Source organism: Macrobrachium rosenbergii, chromosome 27, assembly GCF_040412425.1.
Source record: "Macrobrachium rosenbergii isolate ZJJX-2024 chromosome 27, ASM4041242v1, whole genome shotgun sequence".
Lineage (NCBI taxonomy): Eukaryota > Metazoa > Arthropoda > Malacostraca > Decapoda > Palaemonidae > Macrobrachium > Macrobrachium rosenbergii.
Window position 1 is genome coordinate 1,463,023 of NC_089767.1, and position 13,020 is coordinate 1,476,042.

Below are 13,020 nucleotides of genomic sequence, written 5' to 3' on the forward strand. Positions count from 1 at the left end.
TGTAATAACTGTATCTAGAAAATAACGGACCTTCGTTGCCACTCGTACGATAACGAGAAACCTATCCTGATAAGAGAAGGAAATACTCTCCATTTGAACTGAGCGGTTTGCTTAGAAGTCTCTACTACTACTACCCAGTACATCGCGCATCGTTAATCAAATCGATTTTCTCCGATACGAAAGTAGCGTCGGAAGTGTTGTACGATACTTTAGTTGCCGTCTGTCGGCTAACGAGACAGGCAGACTGCAGTCAATACTTGTGACTCATGATATGAAAGTGTAACCCCTAAGACGTTACGAAGTTTTGTTATTCATTTAAAGTCCGAACGTTTCCAAGTGTAACTGTTTGTGGATTTATCATCGTCTGTTCTTCTTCACGCTAGCTTCTGTTATCGAAGAAGAAACGACATATGACAGTTCTTGCAAAAGCTCGATCTGACTGAGGGAGTTCGTGTACCTCCAGTGCACTGGAAAAGGCTTTATATATATACTGTATAAAAGAAGGTGCTTGCAAGGATGGCTTCCAGCTTGATGATAGTGAGTCTGTTCTTGTCTGCTTTCTCTCCCTATCCCTGTAGTGATCATCATCATCATCATCGTCTTCAATGTCAGTATAAACGTCATTGTGAAAATGTCATCTTGACCAACATCAACATCATGCAGGTATTTTTGTTTCAGGTATGCGGCGGCGTCCTTGAGTGACGTGTCACGTGTTCGCCTTCGACTCGTGTAAACAAAACAGTTGCCAGTTCGTCCCTTACAACATCCTGTTACAGTTACTATACCACAGTAGTCGAACCAAAATGTCTGCGAATTTTTAGATAAAAATACGTTTTAGACGACGCTACTTTTCTCAGATTTAATTCATAAAAAACCTTAACCTTTCAGTTGGGACATCGTGTAGATTTGACAGAACTTTGTCACATCTAGTCAGAATGGGTAAAGAGCATGACAGTAATAATGTTCTGCGTTTCTTACACTGAAGCCGTAAAATGAGTGAAAGAACTGAAATTTGATGTCGAGTAAAGGATGGTTTTTAGTAAAAAAAAAAAAAAGTAAATGAAGAAAACAATCATATACATTAAACTGTTTTGATAACAGAGTCGGATAAGGATGACTGAGTTTCAAATCATCTGAATTATACAAATGCCAAATATCTAGCCCAGTCTCTCATAAAAATGATACAGTGCAATAAGACAAAATACAATTACTGGCTCCTCAAGTGATGGTAGATTGCAAATTAAGTCGCCCTTGTCCCGGAACGATCTCTTTCTTCTGGACAGCCCGGGTCGGGGGCGATAAGTAGGATTTTATGACCGGATTAAAGAACCCCGAATTGAGGAATGTAGATAACTGTGTAGTCGAATTATGAGTCAGGAAGAAGTTTGGCAAGTAGCTAATGACAGCCAAGTTCGCAGTCATTTTGGTTTGACCATACTTACTGTTTACTTTTTTTTTTCCCGAGAGACCTGCAAACTCAATTTATCATAGACAATAATGCAGACACTTCTGGGATTTTTATTTTTCCTTTCATTATACTGTGTAGTCCATATTGACAGTGAAATCTACATTGTTATAGCACTCAGAAAAAAGTCTAATTTTTCTAGAACGACTTCATATTTTCAGTTCTCCTGATATTGTCAGCTCAAAACTTGTTGAGTCATCACGCATGTTTTGAAAATTATTCTTGCTTTAATGGGAGCCAATGCAGCTTAAACAATACGGCACAGCACTAACGGGTCAAGAAAAATTTCATTGGGGGGCCCCACCAATTTTCATATTATACACACACACATTTATATATATGCATATGTATTAAATATGTGTGCGTATATATACGCACATATATACAAATACGTAGAAAGAGAGAGAGAGGGGTGGGGGCGGCCGGTTTAATGCATACATTTTATTTAGAATTCAGTAGTTGAGATCTATAGTAATTACTCACCTTGAGAATATTAGAAGCAATGACAGATAACCTATATATAAACATTTTGGGATGTAGATTACCATAATTTTAAGTGTTTGAAATATTATTATATATATTCGAATAAAAGAATGGCGATGGCAACATTATCAATGGGACAGATAGTTGTACGTTACTTTAAAATGTATTATTTTGTCATTATTTTTCATGAGGTGGGGGGGGGGCGCCCGCACGGGCCCAGGTACCCCCCACCCCCGCCCGCCCGCCTGCCTCCGCTAATGCCTCACAGTTGAACACCCATTTTAATCCTGACGCTCTATACAGTATAGTATAATTCTCAACCTCCCACGTTGTGTCGTTGGCACATTATGATAGATAGAGGAGCAGCCGTCTGTGATGGTAGTGACCCTGACAACATTATTGATTTGAGCACCTTCCTGAAGCCAGGGTAGTGTCGAGTGCTGAATCAATCAATTGTTATCAGTCCTTTCAAGATGAGAGAAAATGACGGAGGTTTTGTTGTGGTCGATGGCACGTTTTGCCCCAGTGGTCGCTGTGTGGATGACTTTGGTATGAACAGACTTTGATCATTTGAAAATAATTCCACTCAAAGGTATGTAGATACAAGTGACAAACTTCTACTCATATATATAAATAGAATCTGCTGGTCACTTTTTATCAGATACCTGTGTACTTGTAATAGCCGCAATGCCCTCTTAACTTCTCGAATTCTTCGCACTTTTTAGATACGCTTGTCACTAGTAAGCCTTAGATCCATGTGCGGGAAATATAAAGTCATTTCTGATGTCCGGTAGCAGGATTCGAACCCTCATCTCGTGTGAGCATCAGCACGAGGTCACGTTGCCAGAGGTGGTTGGAAATTTCGTAGGAATTTCCAAGTGACACGAGAACTGAAGCAGAATTTACAGATTATTTCATAAATTCTTGGGATCCTTCGTGATGTCAGTGCTGCACTGTCCCAGTTTCATGGATTTTTTTTTTTTTTGCAATACCTCTTTGAAGTTTTAAAAGTATTCGGTTTACATCAATTATACCATCTTTTATTCCTGTTTGTTTTAATGAGAGAGAGAGAGAGAGAGAGAGAGAGAGAGAGAGAGAGAGAGAGAGAGAGAGAAACTGGAAAATGCAATTTTGTGCTTGACATGATGGAGCTGGATGACATCGTGTCTATGTCAGTGGCTTCGGCGGAGGGCTGATTAGTCATCTGTATAGGAATATCCAATTTTATGCTAATTTATGTAAATTTTCTCTACACGGGGTCCATGTATGACTCATCAGTTAAAATATTAACGTGATAGTGGCTGTTAAACACTGTAGAATGTAAATACCCGATCAATAAAAAAAAAAAATATGGACACCATAACATTATTAAGAGATCGAAATAGAATTTAAATTTTATAAATCTCTTTAGTAATCAGACATCAGCCATTCCTTCACTGGAAGGGCTATTGTATTTATCAGTAGTACCATGAATCAGTAAATAAATAGATAGACTCAATTTGAGTTGTGTTGTTTTTATCACTGACTCCTGTGCGCTTATGTTAGAATAGTACCAGATTCAGGTAATGAAGTTCATATCCAGTGTGTACCCCTTCGTGGGGTAGTGTCGTCAGTGCACCTCACAAGATGCACTGTAGGCATTACTAAAGGTTCGTTGCAGCGTCCCTTCGGCCTCTAGCTGTAACCCCTTTCATTCCTTTTACTGTACCTCCTTTCATATTATCTTTCTTCCATCTTGCTGTCCACCCTCTCCTAGCAATTATTTCATAGTGCAACTGCGAGGCGTTCCTTCTGTTACACCTTTCAGACCTACCTACTCTCAGTTTTCTTTCCAGCGCTGAATGACTTCATAGGTCCCAGTGCTTGGCCTTTGGCCTAGACCAGGGGTGGGGAACCTTTTTGCGCATGAAGGCCATCTTACAATACTCGTATTATTCATCACCCCTCATAACGGCCGCATAGAAAAATTTTTAAAAGTTATTTTATCCCTTAAGTAATTTATTAGTAATCTACTAAAAAAAAACAGGTTTATAGAAATCGAAAGCATAATATTTTCAAATATTTTGATTTAAGTAAGTACTTTTTATACAAGTAATATGTAAATGAATAATATCGAAAACAGAATTTTCAAATATTTTATTTATTTAAGAAGTTTTCAAAGTAATAAGTAAATGAATAATATTGAAAGCATGGCATTTTCAAATTATTTTAATTAAGAAAGAAGGTTCTTTGTATTCAAGGAACAAGTAAAGGAATAATAATCTTATAAAAAAATAGCATATAAACATCGAGAATATAACATTTTCAAATATTTAATATACAGTAGGCAAGCATGTACATTCTTTATGCAAATTGATGACTTCTTTGAGTTTGCTTCTTTTGAGAAAGCATTTTGATATCAGACTCAAACACAGTGGTTCTTAGTCTCAATTGGTCCTCCAAATGCTCGTCTGTCAACTGTGTTCTCAGCGAATTCTTGATTTGCGCTAAGTACGAAAATGTGGATTCACAACAGTATGTTGAAGAAAAACGGGAAATCAGTCGTCGTGCATGTTCACGAAGACAAGGATATTCTTTCGCGTTTTTCCAAATTTCGACGGGATTTTCTCTCTTGTCAAACTGAGACTTCAGGATATTATCCTCAGACGTTTCAATAAGCTCCATTTGTGACTCTTCATGCGCCTCTGATACATCAACGAAGTGAGGTTGAAAAGCAAGTTTCAGAGTGATGTTATGCTTTTCAAAATCACTGAATCTTTTATTGTATTCTTCTATCAGTGTGTCTCAAACCGACTAATATTCTTTAACATATCCATAGATATCTTCATTTTCACTCATTACCTTCATAAGCTGGGGAAAGTGCTCTTCTGAAAGTTTTGCCACATATCATAAATACATTTATTTCTGCCTTGCATTGAAATGTTTAACTCATTTTGTTTTGACATCACATCACATAAAAAGGCAACATCTCTGTAAAAATTTGGATCTGATAAATCACAATAATTGTTGTTTTCTTTGAAAAAGTCAATAATTTGTCTTTGTAAAGACAAAATTTTGACCTTGCGACAACCAGCATACTTTTGAGTGATATGGCAAATCTACACTAATTACTTCGTCATTCATCATCAGCATGTTTCGAAACTGACGATGCTTTGAGGCATTCACTCGGCTATAGTTAACAATGCTTATAACCTTTTGTAAAGTGTCATTTAAAGTTACAGATTTTGCTGATGTAAAATACAATGAAAATAAATCGGTGCATTTAGTTCTAGGGTTTCTCTCTTAAGATGTCCAATAAATCCTTAATTTTTAGCCATCGTAGCTAGAGCACCATCAGTGCACACACTTACCAAACTAGTAAAATTTAGTCCTGTTTTATGACATTGCTCTTTGGAGTTGTTAAAAATATCTATTCCCCCGTGTCCTTCCTTTAAGGGTGCCTAAAGCAAGCAGTTCTTCATATAATTGAAAATCATCTGTTATGGCAAGAATAAAATACAATGCTTGTGCTGAATCAGTGGAATCTGTTGATTCATCCAAAGCTGTATGTGTGTGTGTGTGCAAATGATTTTAAAAAAAATGATTTTATGCAAAATGTTATAATGTAGATATAAAAAATAAATATATATATATCTCAAAAGGCCATATATATAATATATATATACCTGATAAAATCTAAAAAAGAAGGCCGCCTAATGGTTAAAGGCCGCATTTAAGGCCACAGGTTCCCCATCCCTGGCCTAGACTCTATATTCAATTCCTTCCATTCCATATCCATTGTGTCAGACCTTCAAGCTCTTGATGGCCTGGATAGTTCCATGGGTCTTTTTTCTTTTTCATTTTTTTTTTAGCAGGAGTCTTGAGATCTTGCATTTAGAAGGGTTGCTTATTTTTGTGTATGTTTCAGGGCTTCAATCCACTGGAGTGTGGCACTTGCTGTAATGCCTTCAGCGAGTACTACTGCCCTAGGATTCTCCCCTGCTCCCACACGTTCTGCAGCCGCTGCATTGATTATGTGATCTCGAACCAGAGGAAGTGCTGTCCGGTGTGCAGCGAGTCATTCACAGCCAGGTCAGCAGAAGAAGTGACTATTAACAGAAACCTCCTTGATGTCGCCGAACAGCTTTTATCCACGCAGGTAAGACGAAAGCCTTAGGTGAGACAGCCAAAGAAATCCATTCCAGTGTTTCCAGCATTTTCTAAGAATGCTTCTTCTTTAGGAGAGGCAATATGTTCTTTAATGCCTCCTGTCACATTAGCGATTTTGTGGCCAAAATATCCTCTCATGCATCACTTCTACCTTACCACAAGAAAATGCCGCATTCTTCCTTCATTTTTAAGAAAAATCCAGTGAGGCATACGAGTCTCTGGAACAGGCTCCCCTTAAGGACTTGACATGTAAGAATGTATTTTTACTAGTAGTCACTCAAGTATATCGACCAAGTGAACTTTATGCCGTGTCAAGCCAAGTGATGAATTCAAATAACTGGCAGAGCATCGGCTTCTCCTGTGTCCCAGACTTTCTAGGCAAGAGTTAGAAAACTTCATTTTATCCCAAATCCCACCCAAGCGTAATCAATCCTTCTTTGCCTCTTCAGTTTGGAAATAAAGAACATCTTTCCCTGAGCGCATTTAGAGCCATCAGGCATTTTGTGAAGTGGATGGAATTTTTTTTAGAAAATGGAAGTCTTGTCTGTTTTTCTGCACTACACCTGTCTAATGTAAAGTCACTAAGAGCAATATTTCATTCTGTTTTAGAGAAATCATTTTAAAGGCATATACTCTACTCGCATTTCTGAGTCTGTTGCATCCCAGATGGAGATCAGAGATATGTTGAACTTGGTAACTTTCAAAATGATTAGGGACGTTAAGTAATGTGTATGGTTCTATTTAAAAGATTTGACCCACAAATCATTGGATTTATATTCTGTTGGACCTGTATCTAAAAGATTTAGCCTAAAAGTCATTGGATTTATATTTTGTTGGGTCTACATTTAAAAGATTTGATCCCGACGTCATTGGAGTTATATTCTGTTGGGCCTGTAGTGGCCACAGATCAGATTGTATATATCCCTGAAAGGTGGTTTGTGTAGATGTGTGAGTCCATTTCCTCATCCAAATGCTTTGTCAGGTCAGTGGCTCAACCTTTGCTTTATTTTTGACCAGCCCAAAATTGTATAACCATATCCTTGATTGTTAAAGTCCCATTCTATTTCATGACCCCATATCAGCCTCTAAAAATTATGTTGGCTAAATAGTTATTCAAGCTGTCTTCTAGTAGAGGGTGTGTCAAAGCAAATGCTTTTTAAGAACCAATATTAATTTTGACCCTTCCTCTCATTGTTCTTCAACTGGTACATATTCAGACAGGTCAAAAGGTAGACTTTTCTTTTGTAGCGTCTGGAGATTGTTACATGTTCAGACAGGTCAGAAGGTAGACTTTTCTCTTGTAGAGTGTGTGGGGATTGTGCTGACACGCAGGATAATATCGTTCACTAATGTGTTTGTCTTTAAAAATATTAATTTTTTTCTTATCTAAAAAATGGTGAGATCTATTCAGTGATTCTCACCATTTCAGCTAATTAGTTTTAAAAAAAAAGAGATTTCTTCAGACCTGAACTGGTTATGAGAATTTCACTCAAATAAACCTTTCCTCAGGAGAACGACATCCAAAGGCAACATCAGCTCTTGAGAGGCGACACCAAAAGAGAGATATTTGCAGTGAAGACATTCAAAGGGAAACGGAGGTTTGCTCCAGTCAATATTTGTGACATCAAGCAGCAGATCTGTGTAGATCGTCTTGAGGACGGAGAAATCCCACAAAGAAGCTGTATCTTAGAGGTAAGTTTGTTGCAGCGAGGAAATGAGTAGGGATCGTTTTTAGTTTTCTGTAAAAGAAAACTATTGTGGCGGCTTTGTCTGTCCGTCCGCACTTTTTCTGTCCGTTCTCAGACCTTAAAAACTACTGAGGCTAGAGGGCTGTAAGTTGGTATGTTGATCATCCACCCTCCAATCATCAAGCATACCAAACTGCAGCCCTCAAGCCTCTGTAGTTTTTATTTTTTATTCAAGGTTAAAGTTAGCCATAATTGTGATTTTGGCAACGATATAGGAAAGGCCACCATCTGGCCGTGGTTAAAGTTTCATGGGCCTCGGCTCATACAGCATTAAACCGAGACCAACGAAAGATAGATCCAGTTTCGGTGGCCTTGATTATACGCTGTATCAGTTGCACAGAAAACTCGATTGCGCCGAAGAAACTTCGGCGCATTTTTAACTAGTTTATGTCATAATCCTTTGGACATCTTTGCCCAAGCTCACTGTTGTGTTAGGAGCCTCTACATTTGAATTGAACATCCGGAAAAGTTCTTCACTTGCAATAGTAAGTTCAGCACTGACCCATTTCACATGATGTCAAGGTTTTATGGAGTAAAGATAGGATACTAGGTTTTGAATGTGTATGGATGTGGTATAGAAGGTAGGAAGGTGTGATTTGTCTTAAGAAGAGAGCTGAACGTTTTTTTGCCCTGAGTGAGGCAAATGCCTAAGAAAGGGAAGTGTGTGCCGGAACAGGAAGGACAAAGAGGTTGTGATAGGAAAGACAGCACATGCTCTGTTAGGGAGACTGAGGGTGGGTGGAAAAGTACAAATGTCTTAGTTTGAGAATTGTTTGGGTGTAAGACCAGTTGTGGCAGGATGAAAAATGCTGATAGTGAGACAGTATGGGCCACGATTGGAAAAGCATGCGCAGAGCATGAAATACCCGAGATAGAGATGGTATCGTGAGCACTTATGGAGTTCCTGGAGAAAATTAAGGAGGAGATTTTTTGGAAAGGGGTTTGATTGTTAGAAATACTTAGTCTCCAAGAAATAAGGATCCTGTTTTACAAAGGTTCTTTTTAGTAATAGAAGCTTCTAGTATTCTGGGATATGGGGAAACAAATCCACAGTTATGTAGGGGTACAAATACATTTAAAAATGAATCTCTACGGAGAGCTTTCAGGAATCTGTCTGATGCCCCTTTTCAGGGGAATTGAACATATTCCCAAAAGCTCTCTGCATAGAGATTTTAAAAATATGTGTACCCATGCATAACTCTGGATTTGTTTCTCCATTTCAAGACTCATGCTGCTGTGAATATGTATTTTTTAATTCTGGGATATATTGAACCAACGTCGAATAATATATCTGTTATTCAGTGACAACAGACAGTCTATATATATCTATCTTTATTTTTATATCTAAATCAACCTTTCGATTATATTTCAATTTTGACTCATAAAATGTAAATATAAATTGCCATGTTAGGGCTGTCATTAGCACCTGTAGGAATGCCTATTGTTTGTTTATAAATTTTGTTACCAAGGTTAATCTAGTTGTGGTTAATATAAAACCTTAGTATTTTATCAGACTTAGCTTTACTACTTGTCACTTTATTTTTATAGCATATTTCTAAATCAGCATTGGTATATTTACTATTTAAGGCCTCAGTGCCTCTAATTACATCACCATGCTGTGAAGTAATATACAGAATACTAAATCAAATTTACTGAGCGCATTCTGTGTCTAAATTGTATAGGACTTTATGAAATATTTTTTCTATAAAAAGGAAATTATATGAAGTAGGCCTATATATATTTTAGAGATATATATTGTATACAGATATTTATGTGCTATTGAGCACCAGTATATTTATAATATATAGCCATATATAATGTATATATATATATATATATATATATATATATATATATATATATATATATAATATATATATATATATATATATATATATATATATATATATATATATATATATTAATGAAACCAATAAAGAATTAATATGGCTAATGTAACAAGTATGTATCTTCCTCCTCCCCGCCTGACAGCTCGACTCCCTGATTAAAGTGTCTTCCCGAAGGACATTCCTGGATCTGGCCTATGGAACGAGCTACCTAGGGAGGATCTCAATCAAGGTCTTGGACGACGGCAACAAACCGCTCAATTTTGTGCACATGTGCTCGGCAGATATGGGACCCTCTTACGTCAACTCCCAGGTCCTGGAAGTGCGCCACAGGGCCGCGGCGGGTGAAAACATCAGACTGGGAGAGTACGAGTCTCCCGAAGGAGGCAAGTCGTGCCAGGCTGTGTTGTCGGGGGTGAACTGGAAGAGGGAGGGCAGGAGGGAGATCTACAAGGAGAAGCTGTGGAAGGCTGGCCAGGTCAGGGGAGACATGACTTTCAAATGTGCTTCGCTGTTTTGGATCGTCACCAGAGATGGCGATGTCCCTAGGGACGGGAGTCTCAAAGACTGCTTTGGCCTGGTGGAGGATGGACTGGAAATTGTGAGGGACGCCGTCATGCGCTATCCAGACATTCAGAATGTCAGGATAATCAATTGTGGCCTCTTGTTTGCCATGTGACTTCCTCCCGCCAAGTGAAGTCTTGGTAGGCCTACAACGACATAATCAGTCTTGTATGGATATCTGTGTCTTCTACAGGAGCCAGTTCTGCCTGATTGTGTGGATATCAGTCTTTCATGCAGGAGCCACTTGTGCTTGATTGTGTGGATATCGATGCCATTTGCAGGAGCCAGTTGTGCCTGCCAGAAGCATTCCCAATTGTCACTTTTTGGTTCATTCCATGTGTTTGTTGACTTTCTGATATGTTTAGATTTATTTTATGTTAATTAATTAATGGCTGTGTGTGCCACTGGACTTTTTTTTTTTTACAGCCGGATGAGAATGACTCGAGAGGGGCGCCAGAAAGTTCCTGGAATAAAGACATGAGTGCTGTATTTGTTTCAATTTATTGCCCTGTTATTATTATTATTCATTGTGTCCTAATAAATTTCTCTCTCTCTCTCTCTCTCTCTACTGTAGAGGACTATTTTTAGATGGTTTTGTTCTGAGCACAAACCCTTGTCTTTTGAGGACACTGGTATTTTTTTTTCCACTAACTAGAAAAAAGTCAATTTGAATGTGGCACTGTTATACAAACGTTCTCACGCTGGGTACTATTTTAATCATTGATTTTCTCATTGGAATTTTGAGCCTGTTTTATAATTTGGCAAATATAAATTGTTTATATATATGTTTTAACTGAAAGGAGTGGCTACAAAATTGTCCTTTTGAATAATTGGGTGGCTCAGGATGGTATTGAAGGAGAGGGAGAAGCAGGCATAGATGTGACTTTTCTTCGGATAATTTTCCAGGGGCTGAGTACGTCTAAAAGTTGCTCTCTCTGTCTATCTCTCTCTCTCGCACGTATTGCCTCATCAATTCAGCAAGTTAACAGCCGTAAAGACTTTTTAAAAAGTCGGAGAGACCTTTCGAAAAAGTCCCATTATGTCTCCTTTCTCTCTCTCTCTCTCTCTCGAATTAAAATATTTATGATAAAAAGTGATAATTATATTGAGTTGCATCATGGATCGAGTAGAGTCTTAGCTTTGGCTCATTTGCTAGAAGACTGGGTTTTGTACGAAGGTCGTCTCATACGTAAACAGTGGCTACTTCGTTCTTAAAACTATGGAACGTAGCATAAAACAGATCAGTCACTTCGGTGACGCTTTTATCAATTGCATGGATGCGTATTCTGATTAGCACCTTTTATTAAATCATGCATTAAGTTACATCATATTTTGAATAAGGATCTCACTGACGTTTGAAAGGACCAGAACACCATAACCTAAATAGTTAGTGAACGTTGCCAATCTCCTTCAGAAGCTCTAGCACTGGGCTTATATCCTGAAACCTGTTGTTTTGACCATTACAATAACTGAAATTAAGGCTTAACTGTTTTAGATTAAACCATATTTATGCCGGCACGGGCTCTTGCTCTATGGCAGCTAGTAAGAGGCTTACCTGAAAAAATGCACAAGTATAAGAATGAATAGGATGAACTCCATCATCTAAGAGAAGGCATTCAACTCCAATAACAGACGCATATTTTATTTGGTGAAATAAAAATATCCTATTTAAATTAAGGAAATGATTTTTCGTCTTTAAAAAACAAATTCTTGGAAGAATTTGGCGAAAGAATTCTTGAAAATCGAAACTGGCCGGCTTCGGCCCTGTGCGGTGGCAGACATTATTGGAACGCAAGGAAGAGTAAACAAAGACAAAGTAAAGCGTTTGATATTGTCTGTGGAAAAATCCTTTTCATCTACCATCGTCCAGTTTCAAAACTAAAGAAACGCCCAGAGATGTCGATAGTTTATTGTAAGTGTGTTTCAGGTTTATTTGTGTGAATTTCAAATATTTAAACAGCTGTGGTAAGAGAGGAATGATGGACCATCATGGGAAAGAGGCATTGAAATCAATGACTCTTCAAAGCAGCGTCTATTTACGAGGAATAAACTAGAAGATTTTGCCAATTTTTTCCTCATATAAGGAAGGAGGGGCGTTGCCTGTAAGGTCTGTAGGCCTTTGTTAGGCCTAGGTAGTGTTTAGGCAATGGAATATTCACCTTCAATAAAACTTGGATTGCAGATATTTCATGAGGGTGTTTGTTGTGTGTTGCAGTAGATATATATATATATTCATATAATTGCTATATATATATATATATAATATATATAGTCCAGGAGTTGAGATCTCTATACCAGGTCACTGTGTTCACATTGTTTGGTTTTATGTGCAGCCCTCCACAGGGACAATTCCCTCTCCAGCGGGCCTAGTACGTTTTCAAAATAAGGTGCTTCTTATATTTTATAATTGTCTTTCAGTGTTTTCTCGTCAGTATCGTAGCTCCTGCAGAACGGTCCTGGTCGTTTGGGCCGTAAGTCACTTTAGGCCGTAACATCCAAAACAATGTAAGACGTTATGTTTATGGTATTTACCGTTATGTTTATGGTATTTACAATTATTATTTCATGTTTTACGTACATCCCCAAGGGGCTGGTACTAAACACGGTGCCCATTTTGCACGTAAACGTGCTTACGGCCGAAACGACCCGAATGCCTGCAGAATAGGAGTCTTAGTTCTTATTTAAATTTGCTTTCTTTCTGTGTGCTCTTCAATTCAGGCGGTATTTTGTTGTATAGTCTTGCTTGCACAGTGTATAAATAGTC

The 13,020-nt window shown here is 38.0% G+C and overlaps 1 protein-coding gene across 1 annotated transcript; it reads left to right on the forward strand.

Moving 5' to 3' along the window:
* Nucleotides 1–107: 107 nt before the first annotated feature.
* LOC136853347 (uncharacterized) lies at nucleotides 108–10,743 on the forward strand. The gene is made up of 4 exons (XM_067128709.1): nucleotides 108–537; nucleotides 5,856–6,086; nucleotides 7,607–7,789; nucleotides 9,838–10,743. The coding sequence occupies exons 1-4, from the start codon at nucleotides 517–519 to the stop codon at nucleotides 10,369–10,371; spliced, it is 969 nt and encodes a 322-aa protein (XP_066984810.1). The 5' UTR covers nucleotides 108–516; the 3' UTR covers nucleotides 10,372–10,743.
* The last annotated feature ends 2,277 nt before the right edge of the window (nucleotides 10,744–13,020 follow it).